General features: G+C 40.2%; 1 protein-coding gene across 1 annotated transcript in view; it reads left to right on the forward strand.

Annotated features, from left to right (window-relative positions):
• Positions 1-23682, forward strand: part of PATJ (PATJ crumbs cell polarity complex component) — a gene marked incomplete in the record, with an annotated part of 2990875 nt that overhangs the window by 2504332 nt on the left and 462861 nt on the right. The window contains 1 exon segment of the mRNA XM_044085542.1: positions 10100-10183. Within this exon segment, the coding sequence (XP_043941477.1) occupies positions 10100-10183 (84 nt within the window).

Below are 23682 nucleotides of genomic sequence, written 5' to 3' on the forward strand. Positions count from 1 at the left end.
ATAACAGGATAGATTCAGCAAGTCTGAATCTAGTCTATGCTATCTAGGCATCAGAACAGTGCAAATCAGGTGCAGAGAAGTGCAAAAAAAAATCTTAGAGCCCTTTTTGTATTTCCCAGCTCAGATAGACCAGGTAAATACCTATTGCCACTAAATGAATAATTCTAGTCCTCTTATTATAAAAGCATACTAAAGGAGTTTCCAGAGTGAAATGCTACCACAAGCAAACTTTAAGATGTGGATACATCAGTGTCCTTTAAACAGCTTATAAATGTGTGATTATTCAATAAAACTACTTCACTTTGAATAAATGATCCAAGAGCTACTTAATTGTATAGAATTTGTAAAGGTACTAAAACAAGATAAGCTGATTAATAAGTCCTCCAACCAATAAAACTACATTCAGAAATCTCAAGTGTTTCCCCAACCTAAACAGACCATGCTACCTCCCAGTGCAATAGATGGAAAATTCACTGACCTCTTTTGATGTAAAAATAAGTGTTTGTTAGAGCACAAAAATACACAACTTTATCCAAGAGCTAGCTATACACTAGCCAACAACTAGCTAGATAATGAAGTCATATCAAGTAGAACAGACAGTGGGAGGCAAAATGCACATTTTCAGTATAAGCACAAGGAGAGGCAAATAAATAATTCAGGATATCAACAGAGGTGTACAAATGGGAGGAGCTTATTAAGCTCATTTTACAGTAGGAGTGGGCAGCTTAAAAGCGGCTGTATTATATGAATGAAGGTTTATCTAATCGAATGCTCTAATGAGCGAAAATCCCAGAAATCGAGATGCATGCTGTGGGATTGCAGTACAGTGAAGAATGGAGTATTTACCCTTTCCTCACTGTAGTGCGATCTCGGAGTTTGAATATAAATTTCGTGGGGGGTGTGGAGGGCACATCCGTCACAATATCGTTTTCGATTTCTGGGATTTTCACTCATTAGAGTGTTCGATTATATGAACTTTCATTCATATAATATAGACCCACTTAAAATCACCAGGTTTAAAAAGCAGATCAACAAAATAGAGGTTGGGTGGGAAAACACAGCAGGGAATCCCCAGCAGTGCTTTAGTTTATGCAGGGTTGAAATATTTTCAAAGGCAAAGGCCCAGAATCTCACTGAGTATTTAAGTATCACTCAAGAAAATTTCACCAATGGAAAAACATGTGAAATGTGCAGCCTAGATAATTTAAGAATCTACCACTCTAGGGTTGCCACCTATCCGTTTTTTCCAGACTATGCGGAAATCAAACTGATTGTCCAGTAGTCCAGAAAATACTGTACAAACTCTGGTATTCTGTTTAAAAAAAAACAGACTATTGGAGTTTGTTAAATTGGCTGATTTGCTATGCTTTTTTACAGAAAAGCAAAGTAAATCTGCAGAAAAAAAGGCATCAGGAACGGAAAAAGTGGGTGTCCCCATCAGCTGACGTCATGATGGCGTCGCACAATGGGAGGAAAGTGGGCGGGAGAGGGGCTGAAATGTGTGGTTTTACAGACAGTGCAAGGGGTGTGACTTTGGTCTGGTTTTAGCCCTAGTAAAAGGCGGCAACCCTATACCTTTCATATAGAACAAAAGCACCAAGTGACAAATCAATTTAAGAAAACTGTGATGTTGAAAAGAAGTAGTCTAACATTAAACTGTTAATAATGTGATTTAACAAAGAAAGGTAGAATTCAGTTGGTTTATATTTTCTCACAAATTAATTTTTCCATATCAGAAATGGGTTGAGGCAATTAAATATGCAGTAGCATCAGAGGATTCTTCAGCAATTACAGTTCTACTAGCTATATTAGCTTATAGTGTGACATTTGTAGAGTTTATAATTTTTTTTTCTTTCACTGTTAAGCCTGTCAGCAGCCTGACAAGAAAATGTTCATCTTGGTTATGGGCAGAAAAGGCCTTACAAAGTGAAAAAAAGTGATTTGGTGTCATATTAGTCCAGTGGGATTATGACCAGTAGTAACTCAGAAATACACATCTCATTAGAAGGTCATAACAGATGCTAATAGAGTCTTTGCTGAAGTTGGCACAGAGGTGAAGGTTGTAAGCTGGAATTCCCATGATACATGGTTTAATTCTCTTAGCCCTCATTTGTCTACTGTGTGATCTTAGTCATTTATGCAGACATTGCTTTTTGGTCACCCCTGAAAAGGGATTGTGTGTCCAATGGGTCTACCTGGAGTTGACAGATATTATTATTATTATTATTATTCAACAGAAAATGAAGCATCAGGTATAATATAGAGGTTTTTTTCTTTTACCTCCACTGACCATATGGCCTTTCTCCACAATTGTCCTCATTTCTCTCTGTTGGGAAAAAGTTGAGTGCAGAACAGCAATTGCATATGCAGCCACCAGGATGTTTTGCTTTGACCCCTAACTTTGTGTAGGTTACATAAGTACTTCAGGGGTGGGCATGCAGTGGTGGTGGTGCATTTTAGGGATGTAACTTGCTTTGTATGAGTGAAGCATCACTTCAGTGATCACAAACAGTTATGAACCATTCATTAGGTGTTGAATTCTGTCTGACGTTGAATAGACAGACTGATAATCCAATAATTAGAAGTTTGTCTATAGAGTTAAGAAAAGACCATTGCATTTAAAAAATGTAATTTTTTCTCACTGAACGATGGTGATGTCATATTTTTATCTTGCAACAAATGTTTTGATTTGTAATGTGTGCAGCATGCATAGAATATGCCAGTGGAATGCATTGAAATATAAATGTACAACTCTATTTCAATTTTTTATTCATAACTCAAATGCAGTAACTTCATTTTTATAGCTAGTACAGTTAGAATTGTCAGTTGACTTGGAAAAAGTTTGCTTGGTGACAGCTGACCCTTTGCTTTCATGAGAAAAGGAGACAAACATGTAGCTGTGTGATCTTTACCCGTGCACTCAGTTCAGGTAAAACATGAGCTAAACTCATGCCCTTGCTGCAGGTAAAACCAGTACTTGCAGTGTACAACTATGGTTTGAAATCTTCTTATTCCTCTAGTTTCTATCTTGACAAAGAAAATAGGATGGTGAATAGACTTTTGATGCAGTTCATAAACCACTTTCTGGAAGAAGCACAGGTTAGTTCTGTAGCCTATTTAACTGCTAAAGCAGTTTCTTAAAGAATCTCTGCCCACCTTTCAAGAATGCCTCTTTCCTTGAACTTGAGCATCATGACTGATAGGACTTGTTCACTCTTTATTTGAAACAGCCATTTAGCAGGTTATCTCTAAATTTCATCTCTTTCTTGGCAGCTAGCATCTCTGTTTGAAGGATCTCTGAGTTTTAGGCTCTCAGATATCTGTAGGGAATTTTATTTGTTTTTTTTCTGTTGCATTTGATAACCCTGGGACTAGCCCGTGTTTTCTTCCAAAATTGTTTTTAGAACTATCCTTAAACCACAGGATTCATCTCCATAATTTTTTTAGGTGTAGAATCTAAGGCAGAAATATTCCTTATCCCTTGGAACTGCAGTGCCAGCTCAATTTTAACTGAAAAAAGGTGCCAAATTGTATAACCTAGATCTGTTCTTTGTTTCTTTTGCTTGACATAAAACACAAATATTTCAAGCATGGGCAATAATGCCCTTCTAGCCTGCCAATATACCAAAACAGTTGTTCCCATAGTCTATGCCCAGGCTGTTCTTAAAAATATCTAAACTAGTGCTTGCTTAATGTTATTTGGTAGTCTACTCCATGCATCAGCTACTTTGTCAGAGAACCAGTTAGTACACTTTTCATTCATGTAGAATCTTCTGCACAGGTTGTATGAGGATTTTCTGCTATTTTTGGATAAACCCAAACATGTGGTAGTTACCTTTAAATGCCCAATAAACCTAAATAAGGTTCTCTCTTAAATATTTATATGAGACACTGTACAAGTTCAGATATTTGTCTTTCATAATGAGTTAAATTTTCACATCCATGGATGCCCTTGGTATATTTCTGCTGTACTCTTTCCAGTTTACTTATGCTTGTTTTCTTATAAGCTCTCCATATTGTTATTCCTTATTCAAGTTTGGGTCTAATGAAATTAACAAACGATCACTTCATTATTTCTGATTTCCTAGATTTCATAAATCTTTTATACAACCTATAGTTCTATAACTATCATTAACCAATTGGTTGATATTATTAGAAAAACTCAAAGCTGGATATACACATATACCCTAGTCTATGGGTTTAATTCACTGTGTACTGTGTTAAGTATTCACCTTTCAATTTATGTATCCCAAATCTCATCTGCTTAGTTTTTTGATGTATTGATCAGCGTATTATTTTCCTGTGCCCAGATATTCAATTTAGTCAAGTTTTTTTTGTAGACATGTCCTGCCTGTAACACACGTAGTCTAGTCAGTTTACCATTTTTTAAGTCATCAGCATACAGATTGTAGAACACCTCAGATGAGAAAGATACATCTGAAAGATGCAATCTAAATAAATATGGGCCTAGGATAGAGCCCTGTGGGACACCCTTACTGTAACCTTGAATTTCACTTTTCCAATTGCTGTATGATACTTGCCATGTTCAATCTGTAATCTGTGCAGCTATCCATCTTATCAAAAGTACATCAATACCTAGATGTTGTAATTTAATGATCAGTGTTTTGTTTATGACCCTATCAAATGTTGAAGTTAAAGTTACATAAATTACATCACAGCACAATTTTTCATTCACCGCTGCTATTATAGTGATATAGAACATAAAAGTTGCAGGTGGTAATAGAACTGTTTTCAACATTTATATGCTGATATATGGTTTCAAGTCCCAACCTTTCCAGTTCTGACAATAAAATATATCCAATATAACCTTCTGCATCATATTTCCACAACATGAAAGTAAACTTATCAGTCTGTATGACTCTGTGTTTGTCCTGGCTCCTTTCCCGTAAACATAGGTTTGACAAGTGCATGTCTCCAATCATGAGGACTCTCTCCATATTTATATGACCTAGCAAATAACAGCTATAATGGTACTGTAAGTTCATACCAAAGCATTCTTGGGTTATTACTAATTTAGTCTCCGTCCTATGCTTTGTTTGGATCCAGTTTGCATAATTATTTTTTCAATATTATCTAATCTGAATTCAGTGTCTGAGGTTACCTAGATGTCACTAAGACAGTTTATTACCCTCTTAGTGGATCCAAATGGCTTTGCATAACGTTTTGTCAATATATCTATAATCTGTTGTGTCTGAAAATAAATTTTTGAATCTACATAGAGTTTATCAATTTTTATGTCTTTACTCCTTCCACATCCTATGTATTTATAAAATGGTTTCCTATTATGCTCAATATCTTTATATAATTTTTCTTCAAAATTTTCTTGCTCTTGTCTCAGTGTGTGTTTATTTTGTCTGTCCAGCTTGTTTATTTCAGTTTTCAGTCATAGTTCAACCTCTTTTTTTATTTGTTATATTTTTGTCACTCGCATTAATCTACTGACATCAACCCTACTAGTAGTATTATAGATTCCATTGATTGTTTCAGTATTGCCTCATATGCAGATATTTGTGCCACGGCCATTTGGCCATCAACCCATGCTTTCACCAAGTGTTAATGCTTGGACTATAATTTGAGGAATTGGGCTTTCATTTGCACTCTTCAGAACTTGACATTCTGTCTTTGTCTTTTTTTGCCTTCCCCAAGCTAGGAAGGTTTACACCTTACTGCTTTGGATTCTTCACAAAAGGTCTTGAACTATATCAAAAACAAACATACCTCAAGACTGGTCAAGCAAGATGACATACTTGAGCTTCTCCATGTCCAAATTACCAAACATAGAGTCCCATATCATATCCTTGAAAGCTGTAGATCACCTTCAAACCCACAGCTCATACTTAGACCTACTGGAGACAGTTACTATGCCATCCAATACCTTATTCATGGGGGATTTTAACTATCCCTCTGTAAATACTCCATGACCCCAAAATTGCAGACCCAGAGATTCCTGGACTTTGTAAACACACACAACCTGGACCAGCAATAGGAATGCAAACATACTAGATCTGGTACTCACAAATATGGGAGAACACTGCTCGGACATATACCCCCCCCCCCCCCCAGTGCAGTGTCCTTTCTACTAAGGTCAGACCATAAAGCTGTCTCTGAAATAAAAATCATTGTCATGGCCCCAGTAAACCCTGTAACAGTTAGTAACTACTCTAAGGCAAACTACCTTTTGTTAAGTGATTACCTGAAATAATTTAAGTCCCACCAAAAACAGAGAACACAGCTGTCTATGCAGAATCGTACACAGAAGTCCTGTACAGTAATGTTAAAAGATGAATAGAGACAGCTGCGCCTACCAAAATAAGCCCAAACTCAAAAACAACCCATCCTGGTGGAATCTAAACATAAACAGATTGTATAACAAAAAAAGAAAATAAAAAGTCATCAGTAAAATTTGGAAGTGTGATACCCAGCAGGATAAAAACTCTGTCATTAGGCTAAGCAAGAAAACCGCTAAGAGGACAAATGAAGTCAACCAAAGCCAGTACTGAGGTAAAGATAACTTCCCAAGCCAAGGACAACCACAAGGCTTTCTTTAGCTGTGTCCGAAACCTCATGGGCAGTACACACCAGTACATAGAACTGATTATTAATAGAATCACTTACACGGAACTGGACAATATAGTAAATGTTCTGGCTGTTCAATTCAGCTGCACCCCCCCCCCCCAAAGTAATACTATCAAACATACCCCCCAGTCCTATATGCATTCTGTAAGGCTAAGGACACTGCATTGATAATATCCCAGGATGCTGCCTAAATAACCTGAAGCATGACCTATCTGGACTTCTGGAATCACTATTTAACCATAGCCTCCAAGACAAGACTGTGTGTCGTGTGAATGGGGGACTGCACTGGTCATCTGCCTGCACAAGGGTGGTCCATCAACAGACCCTGGGAACTACAGACCCATAAGTCTGACTAATCTCAGATGTCGTGTGAATGGGGGACTGCACTGGTCATCTGCCTGCACAAGGGTGGTCCATCAACAGACCCTGGGAACTACAGACCCATAAGTCTGATTAATCTCAGATGTAAAGCCATGGAAGGACTTAGGCATGTGATTAATAATGAGATATGAAACCTTCACACACTGGATCTAATACATTTTGGCTTTTTCAGAGGTCGATTATGCCTGCTAAACCTGGTGAATTTCTCTGAAAAAGTCATGAAGGCAGTGGGTGAGAGCAGAATGGTGTATACTGCCTACCTTGACCTGACTAAGGCACTTGATACAATAACCCACTCAGGCATTGTAAACAAACTCATGTAATTAAGCATAAACCCTTATGTTATATGCCAGATAGCTAGCTGGGTCTCAGATAGGAACCAGGAAGTTAGGATAGGGAGGACCACTTCCACAAAGAGGCCAATCACTAGTGGAGTTCCCCAGGGCTGTGTGCTAGGCCTACTCCTTTGTGGCATTTACTACTCAGATGCCAGAGCCAATGTCAGAGGACTCTGCCTGACCATGTTTGCAGATGACTGCAAACTAAGAGCAGTCATAGAATCCCTCCAAGACATTAACACCCTACAAGAAGGACTGACACAGATAAATTACTTGTGCTAAAGCCATAGCTTAAAACTCAATGCCAGGAAATTCATATTAGTACCCTTTGGGAAGCTGGCCACCCTAGGAAACTATTTCCGAGTGTACACACTGGTCAGAGATTTGGAGACCTGTCTGGATAGTAACCTGTCTTTCAACCAACATGTGTCCAAGATAGTAAGGAAATCATTCTGTGTTGCTCAACCTATAAGCATGGGCATTTCATTTAAATCCAAGAAGGTCATCGTTCCTCTCTATCTGGCCTTCATCAGACCCCTTATTGAGTACAACACCCCCTTTGGAATGTGCCTGACCAGGCATATGCAGCAACTGAAATGTCCACAGAGATTCCTCACAAAAAGAATACAGTGTATAAATAACATTTTGTATGCAGATCACTTCAAGGCCCTATCTCTGTATTTAGTTTCCTACAGATTATTGAGAGGGGATCTGTGCCTGGCATACAAAACATCCTTGGATACTGCTCTGATGGAATTTTTGCGCATTCACAAAACCATTAGCATCAAAACTATTCCATCTAGAGAATTGAACTGTGCTTATGACGTAATTAGAATATGCTGGATGTACTGTTATGTGTGTCCGATAATTCCCTTCCTCTGGAACAGGCTTCCCATTCATGTGAAGCAGAGTTCTTCCATAACCCTAGTCAAGAGTAAACTGAACCAATAGATGGGAAATCGGAAATTCACCCCAGATCTAGCACCTATGTCTCTAATGGATAGAGATAGCTTGGAAATCATATCCTGGATTATATATAGCCCTTAAAATAACATCTAAGTTTCAAAACACTTGTATGATACAGTGGGGATGCATGGTTAGGCTTATAAAGACCCCATTGTGGTCATTAGCCTTGTGTACACCTATATGAACTGCAGAAGGTCTTTGAATCTCAGATGTAACAGATATGTACTCAGTGTCAGTTGACGTGAAAAGAAGCTTTATGCAAAAGGTGCATTTTACTCGCTCTCTGTCTCACTTCTTTCCCTTTGTCTGGATGACCATGCCATCCAAGCTTGTGTGTGAATGCTATACTATTACTGACTAAATCTATTTGGAGCTAGTATGATTATATTTAAAATGTGCTCCTTTGGAGAATTGCTCCATATAGCTCTAGATGTTTAGCCAAAAGCAGTTTATATGTTAGTGATGTGGATACTTTTTCTAAGCGCTTTGAGGTTTGCCTTTTAAGTGAGTGTATGTTATTAAAAACTTGTTAGAAGTAAATTATGAAATTAAAACTAAGCCATAGTGCTCAGAACAGAAGACATCCTGCGTGGTTGCACATTGTTTTCATTTGAGCTAATTTTTTTCAAGTTTACTGCTGCTTTATTCTTTAAAAAAGCTGATTAGCTGTAGTAAGGGAGAATGGTATGAAATGCATATTTTGCAGGTAAATTGAAGAGTAAAGGTATAGGTACCAGAGATTACATGGATCTTTACCTGTACTGTGAACAATATGAAGGTGGAGCTTTAAAATCCCATCACTTTTGGGTTATGCAGTGCTGCTCTTCTTCTGCACAGCAGAGTAACATTTGAATTTTGACAACCATAATTATGCATGCCAGAAACAGCTAGATCACTCTTAACACATGACAGGTACCCCAGACGGAAAACATCATAAAAACCAATTGGCATGTGTAGGAAACAAAAGTAAACCTGGATTAACCAGGTGTTACATATGAAATGCGTGTTAAATTTTGTCAAGGTATTTCAAAGTTTTACTGAAATATATTCTTACATTTTTCTCAGCTCCTTGCTTCATATCAAAAGCAATCAGAGGGATGTAGCTGTCTTTGACTGACTCCTGCATTCAAGATGCCCCAGTAGACATATTATGTGACCTCCCTCTGGCATTAAGGTTGAGAAAAATGGAACTAAAAAGCTGTCTTGGTCTCGTATACCTTATGATTGGACAGTCTGAGTAGTCATGCAGAATCTTATTTTCTTCCATGTGCAATCATTGCTTTTAGGTTGTTGGAAATCTGTATCCTTTTGTATTGGAATTGTGTGACATACCATCCTGCAAAAATTCTTTGTATACATACACTGTTGCCAGAATTGTTTACTTAGCTGCATAGGAAAGAAAGCTGTCTGTACAGTCAGTTCACATGTCATTAAATGAAACATTCTTTTGCTGCTGAAGTGGGTATGAAAGGAAAGGTTGCTGATTATAGATCGTTTAAAGCAGTGTAGTAAAGGCAGCATGTCCTTAAAATATGGCATTCTAGTTACCTTCAAACATCAGTGACTGATGGGGATAAGTAACTCCTGCAAACATATTTTAATTTAAGAGAAAAATACATTGAGGTTCAGGGTATTTTTTTCACACAGGTGATGGTGAAAGTGAACTACCTACTAAAAATCAGTAGTTGTGTGATACAGTTTGTTGACACTCCTGGCAAAAGTCAAAGATTGTGAGAGTGCATATTATTGAATGTATATTATTACCCATCATATCCTCCCAAAAACACTGATGTCTAACCACAATAATATATTTGTAGGATGCTATAGTAATCCATGAAGTGTATGAAGAGGGTGCTGCTGCCAGAGATGGAAGATTGTGGGCAGGAGATCAGATACTGGAGGTAAGTGATGCAACCCCTTCCACTAGTAACACAATTTCATCTCTGAAAACTTACTTTCATCACATAAAATCTGCTTAGGTGTGCCTCATTGTGAATGGCAAATGTTCACACTAGTTAGGCTGAGACTTGAGTGCTTAAAAGTCTTTCTTTATCAATAACTTGCTGAAATTGAGAATAGAGCATGGTGCACTTGTGTGATTTTGCTTTTTTAAGTACTAGACCTGCTTTTGGTAAGAAGAAAAGAAAGTACCAGTTCATTGATGTGATCACTTGAAGCTGCCATATAAATGAAATTAAACTGGGGCTGATCAAATCAATGTAATGTCAAGTTCTTAATATGTAGAAAGCAGAATATTCAGTATTGGCATATTTCCCACATAAGCAGTGTTTTGCTGAATGTGCAAAAAAAGATATTACAGAAATTAACATACTTTTACTTTTATAATATTTAAAGCCAGTTGTTGTTGTGTCGTTCGGCTTTTCCCGGTTAGGGGTCGCCACAGCGGAACTCCGGTCTGCTAATGATTGGCAGTAGATTTTTACGTGCCGAGTTGCCAGCTCTGACGCACAACCTTCAATGAAGGTACGCCCCTTCATGCATGTGTCCACATAGAAGACGCTGTAGCTGAGAATCGAACAGGACAACATCTTACTGTGAGGCGACAACGCTACCGCAGCACCACCACCGCAGCATAATATTTAAAGCCAGTAAACATTAGAAATTATCTTGTAAAAATTAATTTAGAGTTATAGTAAAATAACATTATACATGCCGGCTGTATTTTTGCTAACAATTCTGCTACTTACAGTTTTTCATTTGTAAGCTTTTTCTACAGTGGCTTTTCTTTTCTAAGCTGAACACTGACTTCCCAGTTAAGCAAACACAGAAGTTTGAAGTGCTTTTACCTACCTTTCTGTTTACCAAACTTTCCATTTAAATCATCACAGTTTTATACTGAATTTAGCAACTCAGTGTGTCAAGATATTTACGGGAACAATAAAATAATAGATACCGGAGTGCAGTGCATGTTATCTGTTGTACGTTACTAATACAAGTTGTCCACAACAGGATTTGCAGGAGAAAAAAATACACCCGTGAAAGAATGTTTGTTTGCTACTGGTAGAGTGCATCTTGCACTTACAGTGAAATAAGAATACATTTTAGATCAGTTTTAGATGATTTCATACTGTTTGGTGCAGTGATGCTCCATACGCTTTCAATGAAAACAAGAACACAGGTGCCCTTGAAGGCAGTTATTGTATTGATCTGCTTCATTTAAATAAACTGCAATCCTTTGTTCAAGCTCTGTGCTCAGGTGCATTCAAAATAATTCAAAGTAACAAAACAGATATCATATGTGTTAAGAAAGATTGATTACAACTTCTTCGTTGTGTACTTGCAGTAACCAGAAAGACATTTATTAGAAAGTGGGAAAAATATTGTTCCTGTTTTTTTTTTCTGAGTTTTTAAATGTGACCAGTTTTATCTTTGAAAAAGAAATCAATATTATTCAAATCTGAATGAAATAATTAGCTATTGGGTTACCACCCACAGTTTCTTTATTCAGATTAGCTCCCTTAACTCCAATAGTACAAAGTGTAACTTCTTCCCTTCATAAAAATCTTACCACTTGACTTCTTTCCAGTACTCAATAACGCTTCACATTTCGCTACTTAACAGTCTGACTGCAACAACTAGTACTTTTATTTCATAATTCTGTATCTCGTCATAGTGTCCACTACCGTCCTAAATATCAATGTTTTAAGGGGTTTTGTTCTTAATAATACTATATTCACATTTTATGTTCAATATTTACACACACGTTATGAGTGATGCATTTGCATATATTTTGTATTTAGGATCTTTGTCTATTATTCTTGTATATTAAAGCAGTCATCCATGGCTGTGTGTGGGTATATCAAGATTTACCCATGGTTGCTGTGGTTTGATCATGAGGGTAAAGACTGAGTGATTAAACAAATCCAACTTTGGGTAAATCAATGATATACTAACAAACAAGAGTGGATTATTGCTATTATACAATTGCATTAGTTAAGAAAGAAATTGCTTACCTTTCTTAAATAATTTATTTGTATCACACCACATTAGTCATCTTCTGCATTGTCCTCCTTATACTGAATGCTGGGGCAGAAACAGGGAGGCATGTTGTGCATGTGGCCTCCTGGTTGGTGTGCCAGTAGAAGGAAAATCCTTTTTTTTTTTATCAGGGTGTGGGGCACATAGTACTGGTCCAGGATGCTGGTTGAACCAGCTACTTTATGCTTTGTAGTCAGTGCCATACAGAAGCCCATGACTGACCTGACTCACAGAGTCTTTACATCATTCTTAGCCAACAACATCCAAGGGCTGACTTTTGGACCACAGGATATGTGATGGGCATCTGTTGGCTCCGTCTTCAGTTCTTTCTAGCTGTGCAGTTCGATGCACTACTGTGTTTTAGTTAACCCTCATAGTCCATCAGTTTGCTTATTTTTCCAGAGTTCCTACAAACTGCTTTCAGATAAATATTTTGTTGTGTCTTTTTCCATTTAATTAATGTTTAAATAGTCAATAAATGCTTGAAGTGTGGGAAGCAAATCCTGCATAAAGACTTCCATTCTTTTTGTTTCTTCTGTTTGGGGCCTAGGCATTACATTTCTAGTCGTTAGGATTGTGCTAGGTTTCATTCCAAAACCCTTAAGCATCAGGTAGAATTCCTTGCTACCTGCTCCCTTACCCCAAAAAATGCAAGGATATAAAAATGAAGGAGAAGGATGATATGGAAGACAGAATCCCTTTTGCAACCATGATTAGGTTGGCCTTTTTTTTGTGTAAGACCCTCTTGTAGGATGTTGACATCATTTGGAGAATCTATGACCACTCCCAGTTTGCAGTCATCAGCAAACTTTGTCAGCCACAGACCTTTAGTTTTTGCTTGTGCTTTAGAGAAGTAGATTCCAAGCAGGAGAGGTCCCAGGACTTATCCCTGTGGAACACCACTGGTTACAGGTCTGCTGTTGTAGGTGGATTTCCTTACTTTGACTATATGGGTTCTATCACTGATCCAGTTAGTAACCCATCTAATGATATAAGGGTCAATACATAGCTGGGTGAGTTTGTCAATGATGCCTGAGTGGGGGATAGTTTCAAACGCTTTCAGCTAAGTCTAGGCAGGCTGTTAGACCACCTTTTCCTTCGTCCAGGGCCTTGATAACTGTCTCGAAGTCCACCAGGTTTAAAAGGCATGATCTCCCTTTGACGAATCTAAACTGAGTAGGGGCAACTGTTTGCAGATTACCTATAATTTTTTTTGTAAGGTCCATGATGATTCTCTCCATGGCCTTGCAGATAAGGCTAGTCAGGCTAATAGGTCTGTGGTTCCCGGGATCAGTGGAAGCACCACCTTTGTGTAAGGGAATAACGGTAGCCATTTTCCATTCAGCTGAGATGAAGCCAGTGCTTAGACTATGACTGAAAAGAGTACCCAGTGGTGTTCCTAATTCTTGTTGGAGCCCATGTAGGATGCAGCCTGGGATGTTATCAGGTCCCATAGATGCTGTGTTTTTGGCCTTAGAGAGGGTGTTTATGACCTGCTCTTTAGAGATGCAAGGTAGGGAGACAGGTGGTAGGGATGTCATGGGGTACATGTGGCGGGGACAGGGAAATGAAGTTTTCTCAGAACCTGTCGGCCAACAGGTTAGCTATGTCCACAGGCTTCAGTATATGTGGTATCATTAACTACCAGTTCGACACAAATCTAGGCCTTTCCTTTTAGGTTACAGATGTAAATAAAGAACGTGTTATGTTTGTCCTTAGTTGAGGAAGCTAATTTGGATTTGTAGTTTGCTATGGAGGACTTCACAAGAAGTGTTATTTGCTTGTTTAAGCTGAGGAGGGAGAGTTTATAATTTAGGGCTTGCTCCCTCTTACTCTTAGACAGCAATTTCTTCCTCTTATTGTAAAGCCTGTTAATAGCAGGTGTCCACTAGGCAGGTTTGTTCTTCCTTGAGGAGGTTGTTTTGTTCCCATCAGGCATGGCTGAGTCAGTGCAGTTGTACAGGTAAAAAAATGAAACAGAGTAAACACCAAAAGAAGAAAAAGATGAAGTTTACCATTAATAAATGAAAGCATTTATTTATCGTTTTTGGCATCTTTCGTGTACATTGTTTGCATATTGGTTGTAGTTTTTGTCGTACTTTCTGTGCCCTGTGGCTTTTTCTTCTTTTGCAGTTATACATGTGTAGAACTTGGCACAATTGCCAGTTCTGTGTGATGGGTGAGGTGCAGTGAAGCTGTTTATACCATCCTGTAAGAGGTTATAATCTGCTTTGGAGAAGTTTTTTTTTTAGTTTAGTTGCTGCTGGGGGAGGGGGTAATTTGTCATCAGATCTCACCAGGGAAGACCTCACAGTGGGGGTACTAAAGTAGTCTCCATATTGGTAAGCACCAGATTCAGGATTTTGGCACCCCTTGTGGGGGTGTCAATCAGCTGGTCCAGTTCACTGGAGTTAACAAAGTTGAGGAACCTTTTGGAAAGTGAGTTAGAGCATGAGTAATTTACCCAGTCAGTGGATGGGTAGTTAAAGTTGCCCAAAACCATGGTGTTCAAATGCATCTTGTTAGACTGAAGTAGATCCAAATAGGCAGAGTATGTGTCCTGATTTATGGAGGGGGTCCTGTATCTGGCGATGACTTGAATAGGTGTCCTACCAGCAGTTAATTGCAACTGAAGTATCTGGAGGTGTATTTATCTTTAATGAATATAGATACACTGCCTCCTTTAGTTTTCACACCTTCAGTTTGTGGTCTAACATGTGGAAGGAGGTGCAACCTGGTATGGCTGGGGTGCTGTCCACAGTCTTGAACCAGGTCTCTGTGACTGCACAAATGTTTGTGTCTTCCAAGGTGAGGACTGCTGCCAGTGAGTACAGTTTCATGTTAAGACTCCTAGCGTTTAGCGGCATGACCTTGAGGTTATTTTTAGATGGAGTTTTTATGTCTGGAATTTTGTCCTTGAGACACTGGCTAAAAAGGCACTATGGGGATGGCAAGAGCCTTTGCCACATCTCTTGCAAAGTATCGAGGTCTGTTGATTATGTTATCCTAGGCTGACGGATACTGGGTCCCCTTAGAATAGACACCAGAAACTAAGCCAATTATTGAAGTCACTCACTTTCTGTTTGTATTGAGGTATCATCCTAGTTAAAGGTAAAATGCTGCTTAAGGCTAGGGACATACCTGCCTGAGACACAGAGTCCGAAAGCTCTGTCATGCCTCTCTTCATGTAGTCCAGAGAGATATGTGTCAAGTCGTTCATACCAACATGGACTATGACAGTGTCATAACAGTGCCTATTGTTGAAAGTCTTCAGAGCGTGTGTGATATGGCAGATCCTGGCACTTGACTGACAGCTGACAATGACCTTTTCCTTATCCAGCCTGGTGAGAGGGACATCTGTGTGTCTAATGATGGAATCACCTATGACTAATATGTTTGGTTTTGTGTTTTACCTTAAGGGCTTGACAGGTGAGTTACTGGCACGTGACCTATTGTGTATTGTGTTCTGCAGAGGAAGTATTATGTGTAACATGCTTGTGTTTCTGTTTGAGAGGTCTCTGGTGTTTAGTTATGTTTCTGGTTGGTATGTGTGATTTGGGTTTGGTTGGAGTAGGAGGTGAGGTGTGCATGCTGACAAACCCGCTCATTGTCATATGTACTGACTGGTGTGTGAGAGAGCATGTATTCAAGGTTCTAATATAGTTGCATCTCTCACAAGTTGAGTTTGTGCGGACTAGGAGAAGAGGGTTCTCAGCGAACATGAGGCAGTTGCTGCACTGCTTCAGGATGCCCATGTCAACCAAGTTGGCAGGAAAAACTGTAGGAAATTGTCCATCCATAATGCTAGGTAAATTTATATGGTCAGGAAAAGAGATCGCACTTAGGAATGGCTTGTGGGTGAGAGGTGGTGTGTTACTTCCGAGGCTAGGCTTAGTGTTCCACCTGACAGTAGAGTAGGGCAGTGAACAACCTCTGGAGGACTACAAGCAAAGTGATAAGGAAAAATTTAACAAGTAAAACATTTGCGTCTATAACCAACAACGGTAACCACCTCTAAGCTGTAGTGCACAGTGGTGCACTGCACTCAATCGTAAATGCAGGGCTTAAATAAAACGAGAAATAACTCTAACTCAAACTAGCCAATAAGGATGCTCTCTCTGAATTCTAGTCCAATCACCTTCGATTAGATGGGACCCAGACTGCACACTCCTCCCACAAGAATGCAGAAGGGCCTTCATCAACAAAGATGACTTGAGTTTGATGCTCATACATTACAAAACAGACCCAGAAACAGCAAACCTAGAACTGGGGTATGCTACAACTGAATTTGTACAGTATACAGTAAAATGTGGCAAAAACAGTTCAGACAATTCAATCAGACAAAATGCAAATGCAAATTAAAAGTGCGATATAAGAGCAAAAACAGGCACTTATAGTTAGTTGGAAGCAACGGATGCCTCAGATCTTTCAGTATCTCAACACTCTGACTGATCTGCCATCTCCTAGAAAGACAGAAGATTTTTATAGAGTGCTTGATACTTACAAGCACGTTTGCAAGAACCCACAGTCAGATCCCTCAGTTGTCTTTACTGAATCCTCCAAGGGTACTACTAAGGTTACAGCCAGGCACCTCGACCAGATGACAGAGAAAGCAGATTTTTAGATTTAGGAAGAAGGACTACACATCTGCTACCCTAGCTATGAGGGCTGTTAACTGTCAGTTCCACATGTTAAAGTATTTGTCGTCCTTACAAAAACAAATCATTGTTAAATTAGTAGGCATTGCAGACAAGAGTCTACAGGGACACATTCAGGAGACAGCTAGATCAGCACTCCATGTGTAAAGACACTCACTTAAATGTGGCTGTGATGCACTGGATACATTGTGTAGGGCAGCTGCACTGGGATCTGTAACTCATAGGCACCTCTTGCTGAGGTCTGTCCCACTAGATAAGGATTTCCTCTTTGGTCTCTCTGCAGAAAAACATTTTTGAGAACTTAGAAAAAAGGGAAACAAATCAAAATTGTTAACAATTTGTCTCCCACACCCTTATATCACAGAGATTACCCTTTTAAATCTTGGCTGCTGCCTAAAAGAAAGAAAAGGGGAGACATAACAAGAGAGAAACACAGAGTAGAAAGTTCCACTTTAAACAGTGCTCTAGGCCACAGGGATCTAAAGGGCCCTATTCCCCCTTAGAGAGTGTGTGTGACTACAACATCTTTACCCCCCTCATCTAGCAGTGAGACTTTCTTCTTTACTGCAGCAGTGGAAACTCATCAGAGGAGACCACTGGGTCTTACGTAGCCTTAGAAAAAGGCTGCTTCATTCAGTTCATTGTAAACCCCTCTACAACCCCCCCCCCTTCCTAGGCATACCAAAGCCTCCATAGGACAAAAGGAACCCTCCCCCCATCCTAGCAGAACTTTTGAACAAGGGTCCATTCAGTCTTTTCCAGCAGTAGAAGAGGATAAAGGTTTTTCTGGTCCCAATAAAGGAAGGCATCTGGAGACCAATCTTGGACTTGTCAAAGTTGAACAAGTTTCTAAACATTCCAAAACTCAAGATGTTAACCCTAAAAAAAATTACCCATTATCTTTCAAGGAACCTATATGGTCAACCTAGTCTTGAAGGATGCCTACCTTCATGTACCAATAGCCAATGAGTGCAGAAAATAACCTACAGTTTATGGTAGCTGGATTAAACTACCAATTTTCTGTTTTGCTATTTAGTTTATTCATTGCTTTCTGAGTTTTCATCAAATGCCTAGCTCCAGATTTAGCCCATTGCAGAACCTTAGGGGTACGCATTTACCCCTACCTAGACGACGGGCTCATCCAGGCAGAATCCATCCTGGAATTTCAGCAACCTTGCAAGAAATGATGGACTGCTTTCAGAGGGTGGGCTGTATTGTCAACTTCCTCAAGTCCCAAAGTCAGCCAGAGACAAGAATTCTCTTTCTGGGTGCATGGTAGATTTAGTACAACAGAAGGCCTTCCTGCTCCAATACAAGGTTACCTTCCTGACCAGCTATTTACACAGCCTAGTCTTAAGGCAGACATCTGCAAGGAAGTACTTAAAGCCCTTGGGATATATGGCATCCTGCAACGTAGTGATCACTCTTGCATGGCTGCACATGAGAAAACTGCAGTGGTTCCTAAAATATACTTGGGAACAACATTCTCAATCCCTGGAAACATTGGTACCTCTTCTCCACTGCCTGAAAAATTAACTACTTTGGTGGAAGAACACCATTCTGCAGAACTCTGGGGCAAACTTCTACTTACCAGAGACAGACAAAATCATCACATTAGACAGTTCAGATGCAGCCTGGGGAGCACACTTAGGACAGCTGAATGTGCAAGGAATCTGGACCCAAGAACAAAGGAAACTGCACATAAGCGAGAATGAAATTATGACATTGTTTCTAGCTATGAAAGAATTTCAGAGCATAATAACCCCAGGAACTCTGCACATTTGGACAGACAACACCACAGGTATGTTATACAAAAACCAGGGGGGAGACTCTTTCTTAATCCCTGTGCAAGTCTAGCAATGAACACTTGGCTGATGGCATGAGAATTGCAGCTGACACTAACAACATCCTACATTCTGAGCCAGAACAACACCATAGCAGACTCACTGAGCAGGGACATTCTGGACACCAACAAATGGATGCTGAAGAAAGACAGAGAGATTTTTATGGACCTCACCCACCAGTGGGAATGCCCCATTAAAGATGCTCAGTATAGATACCTGTCATCAGAATTGACAACTACAAAGGTTCTGCTCAAGAGCCTGACAGACAGGGACATGGAGAGAGGACACCTTCTTCAAATGGACTCTATTTCTATATGCCTTTCTACCATTACCTTTGATCCCCAGGGTACTGCTAAAAGTCAGATCAGACAGACCAAGCATGATTCTCACAGCCCCCTTCTGGACAAGGCAGCACTGGTTCTCTCTCCCTTTGGACCCTCAGTGAGGGGAGATATCACTCTTTTCCCCATGCAATAGATCTACTCTCCTAGCTAAAAGCATTTGTCATACATCCACACCTGAACATGCTCAAAATGTAGGATTGGATTTTAATGGCAAACAATGCAAACTATTCCAATGAAGTGATGTCTATCTTGAGAGTGGCTTGAAAATCAAGTACCAGAAAATCATACTTGTCCAAGTAGAAAAGGTATTCCATTAGGTGCCAAGCCAAGGGTCTGATGCCACCTCATGCTGTAATGAACCTAGTGTTGAAATACCTTTCATGGCTGTTTCACCAGGGTCCACCTTATACTAGTATTAAGGTACATGCTTTTGCCATCTCTGCCTTACTTCCCTGCTCTCCCAATCTGTTCTCACCCCCACCTGAAGCAGTTCTTAAAAGGGGTTATACACCTGAGACCATCCCAGAGAAATCCTTTTCCCTCTTGGGACCTGAACGATGTTCTGGAAAAGCTTGCCCTACCACCATTTGAGCCATCAGCTTCTGCTCCACTGAAGATACCCACCTGGAAAACCACCCTGTTGATAGTAATCACTTCAGCCAAGTGGGGTCTCAGAACTACCAGGCCTGATGTGCATAGAACCCTTCATTGTCTTTCACAGAGACAGAGTTACTTTTAGAACTAATTACTTTTTCATGCCCAAGGTAGTAGTAGAGCTCTCATTAAATCAAGCTGTTCATATACAGATGATGTCCTTTCCATATCACTGTTGCAGTATTCCAAACAGAAGGGATCTCCACAAAGGATAGCCTAACATCTGTGAAGTATAGCAAAGCCTTTAGTACTTACAGGCTCTGTATGTCACACTTGCACTCCTCATGCAAGGCATAGGGCATAAAAGTTGTGTATGGATGCATAAGCTCGGAGCTTCTTTGGCACCAGTCCAAATGTCATCATTGAATGTCATTCTGTGTGCTTTTGTTCTGTGATGGTTACGGAGCCATTTTTTCAGATAACTGCACCCTTGGGTTTGCCCTTTTCATCTTTTTCTTCAGTATTGATTGGTTTCATGTCATCCAGAAAGGGAAAATTTCAGTGTGGGAGGCAGATTCTCCATAAATACCATTACAACCAGGTCCTGTTTTTTTGGGGTGCTTCCCATAACCATACGCAATGTTCTGTCTGCCAAACTTTTGTCCCGAATATCCTATAAAGTCATGTCTCCTCCTTATCTATTTACCTTGAAAATCAGATTCTTAAGCTGTTGGCTCAAGGTGCTATGGAGGAGTCTTCCCATCTTGAGGGTCAGCTGTCTACCTAGAAAAAGACCAAAAATCTTAGGCCTGATACAGCTGCTATACAACCCCCCCCCCCCCTAGATGTCTATCTCAAGTCTAGTGAAAGCTGGTGGTTGCTTCTGATTCCTCTGCCATGACTCTGTCAGAGGCCAGCATTAATCCCACCCCTGTCTACATCCTTGGAAGCTTTACAAGTGTCTGCTCTAGACATTGAGGGAGAACCTTGGTTGATTATATCTGAGGGCAAACTCCAAAAAAAACCCAGAAAATAAAAACTAAATATAAAAAAAAAAGCAAAGGCCAAGCACAAAGGACAACATCACAGCCGAACGTAATATTAAAACCACATTTGATACGATGTTAGCACTTTCGTTTTTAAAGTTTAAAAATGAAAGCGCTAACATCGTATTAAATATGGTTGCAATATTAAGTTCGGCTGTGGTGTTGTCCTTTGGGCTCGGCCTTTGCTTTTTGTTTTTATGATTATATCCGAGGGACCGAGGGGGATTCCACAGACTTTAGTGATGGAGGAGATCCCTACTATGTGTATGGAGTGTCTGTGTCTGACCCTCTTAGGGTGTTTCTTGTGGACGTACTGCAGAAAAAGAAACAGAAAACCAAGCATCTTCCCCTGCAGTTAAGGATCCCCAACTCAAATGGCAGGATTTTAACTCGAGGATTGTTTAATGATTTAATGGCTTTAAATCCAACTCAAGGGGTGTCTGTGCCTACCCCTCCCAGTCTTCGACTCCTTTTAAAAGATCTAAGGAACTAGATTCCTCTGATGTGGAACAGGACTCTGGAGAAGAGTCCTTAGCTTACTATTCCCAAATCTCTTCCCCCTTGGATTGTGGTTCAGAGGAAGAGGATTCCATTAGTCCAGATTCTCCTTTGGAGGAACTCTCTTTTGTGGACATTGTTACCTGTAGGATGGAATTCTTTAAGTGGGATTGCTCTCAAGTTTCTGATATCCAGAAGAGGTATTATATGCTCCTTCAGATGGCGTCTTCCAAACCTTCTGCAGTTCCCACTGTTTAGCTGCCCTCCTGAATACCTTCAAAGTAGCTTCTATGGCCGCTGATTCTCAGCCCTCAGCTCCCAGGAAACCTGACAGGTTTTACAAGGTGCCTGATGAATGTAAGTTTTTGTATAAATGCCTTTCGGCTGATCCTTTTGTACTGCCTGTCTCTTCCAGAAAACCCTCCAAGCTTTTGACCTCTACCAAGTTGCTGCCTTCAGACAAGGACAGTAGGGACAGGGAGAGGTTGGCCAGTAAGGTTTATACTGAAGCCACCTTATCTTTTAGGGCCATTAACTACCAGACTTATATGACTAGGTATGTTTTGGCCCTCCTTTCTCAGGTTTCTTAAGTAATGTCTGATCTCCCACTGAGGGGAATGCGTCTGCCATTTCCTTGTTGGGATTCACCTCGCAAGTTACCTGTCAATCCATTAAGTACAGTAATGATGCTGGTGATGCTTTCTCCAGGGCTGCTGCATTTGGTTCTGTCATGAGGTGTTACTCATTGCTTCATCTTCAGGCTTTGCCTGCTGACATTAAGGTCAAATTGTTGGATACTCCTTTGGATAATAAAAATCTTTTTGGTGCTGCTGCTGCTGAACTTTTCAAGTCTCTTCAGGAGTAAGGGGAAGGCCTTGCAGGAATTTAAAAAAAAACATATTTTTGTTTCTCCTTTTCCAAAGTTTTAAAGGTATTCATCACCCTGTGCCCATGGGTAGAAAGGGATCTAGACATATGCCTCCTCTTAAGTCTACTCAAATACCTACTTCCTGGAAACCTGCCTTACAAAGCAAGCTGGATTCTGTTTGACAGTTTGCTTCCCCTTTCCTTCAGCCAGGTCCCTTTATCCTTTCATCTTTCCCTGTCCCTTCCAAACTGGTTGAGTAACAGTACACTATTGGGTTCTGTCTGTTATCTGCCAGGGGTGTTACATGGTTTGGAAATCCCTTCCTCCCTTTTGGGCATCCCAAAACCAACTGGGGAGTAATTTCATTTTTTCCTAGAGGTGCTTCATTCTCTTTTGGTCCAGGGCGCCATTCAAGCCATACCCCCAGCCCAGGAAGAGAGGGCTTTTTACTACAGAATGTTTCTGGTTCCTAGGAAGGAGGGCACTTGGAGACCAATTCAGGACCTTTCCCAGCTCAATACCCTTCTCAAGATTCCTTCCTTTTGGATGTTGTCTCCTTCAAACCTTATTTCCTCTTCTTCCGTAGGCCTTTCTGTTTTTTCTGGAATGCAAGGATTCCTACCTTCATCTCCCCATCCATCCCCTTTTCAAGAAAAGTTTGTTTCCTTGTTTCTTCCTTACATTTTCAGTTCTCTGCTTTGCCCTTTGGCCTCTGTACTACCCCAAGGTTATTCACCAAATGCTTTGCTATTATAATTGCTTTTTGTAGGATGAGAGGAGTTCAGAACTTTCCTTATTGGGACAGTCTGTTCATTCAGACTTCCTCCCCCAAGGCTCTGCTTCAAGATCTCCAGTTTACTATTTTCCTGTTACACAGTCTCGGGTTCACCATAAACTTTCAAAAATCAGCTCTAACCCCTTCTCAGGATCATGTTTTCTTTGATTGCAGGATCCAGACCATTCCCATGCTGGCTTCCCTGCCTGCCCTCAAGGCCCTGTCTCTTATTGCCTTTTTCCAGTCTCTTCTTCCTCTGAAGGCAGTCATGGCCAGGGACTTTCTCAAGGCCCTTGGGTTTGTGGCTTCCACCATTCTCATGCTTCCTCTGGCCAGGCTGCATATGAGAAAGCTACAGTAGTAACTCAAGTCAGTGTGGCTTCAGCATTGCAACCCTCTGGACTTCCAGTCCCTTTCCCACCTTGTCTCAAGCTCTAGCTTTAGTGGTTAATTTATCAACTCACTGTCTAGGCGGGGCTGCCTTTCCAAGCCCCATCCCTGACTCAAGAGCTCTTTACAGATGCCTCAGACAGGGGATGGGGAGGCCTGCTTTGGCTCTGTCAAGGTTCAGGGTCCCTGGCCTTTGCATCAGAGGCCAGTCCACATCAGCATAAAGGAGATAAAGGCCCTGCTTCTAGCTCTTCAGGCTTTTCATTCCTATTTCATCCAGGGCCACTCAAGATTTTCACAGACAACACCACTGTGATGTGGTATGTCAACAAGCAAGGGGATACAAGGTCTTATCTTTTTTGAAGACTAGTTCTTGAGGTCTGG

Source organism: Protopterus annectens, chromosome 10.part0 (assembly GCF_019279795.1).
Source record: "Protopterus annectens isolate FY-2018-M chromosome 10.part0, PAN1.0, whole genome shotgun sequence".
In the NCBI taxonomy this organism is placed as follows: domain Eukaryota; kingdom Metazoa; phylum Chordata; order Ceratodontiformes; family Protopteridae; genus Protopterus; species Protopterus annectens.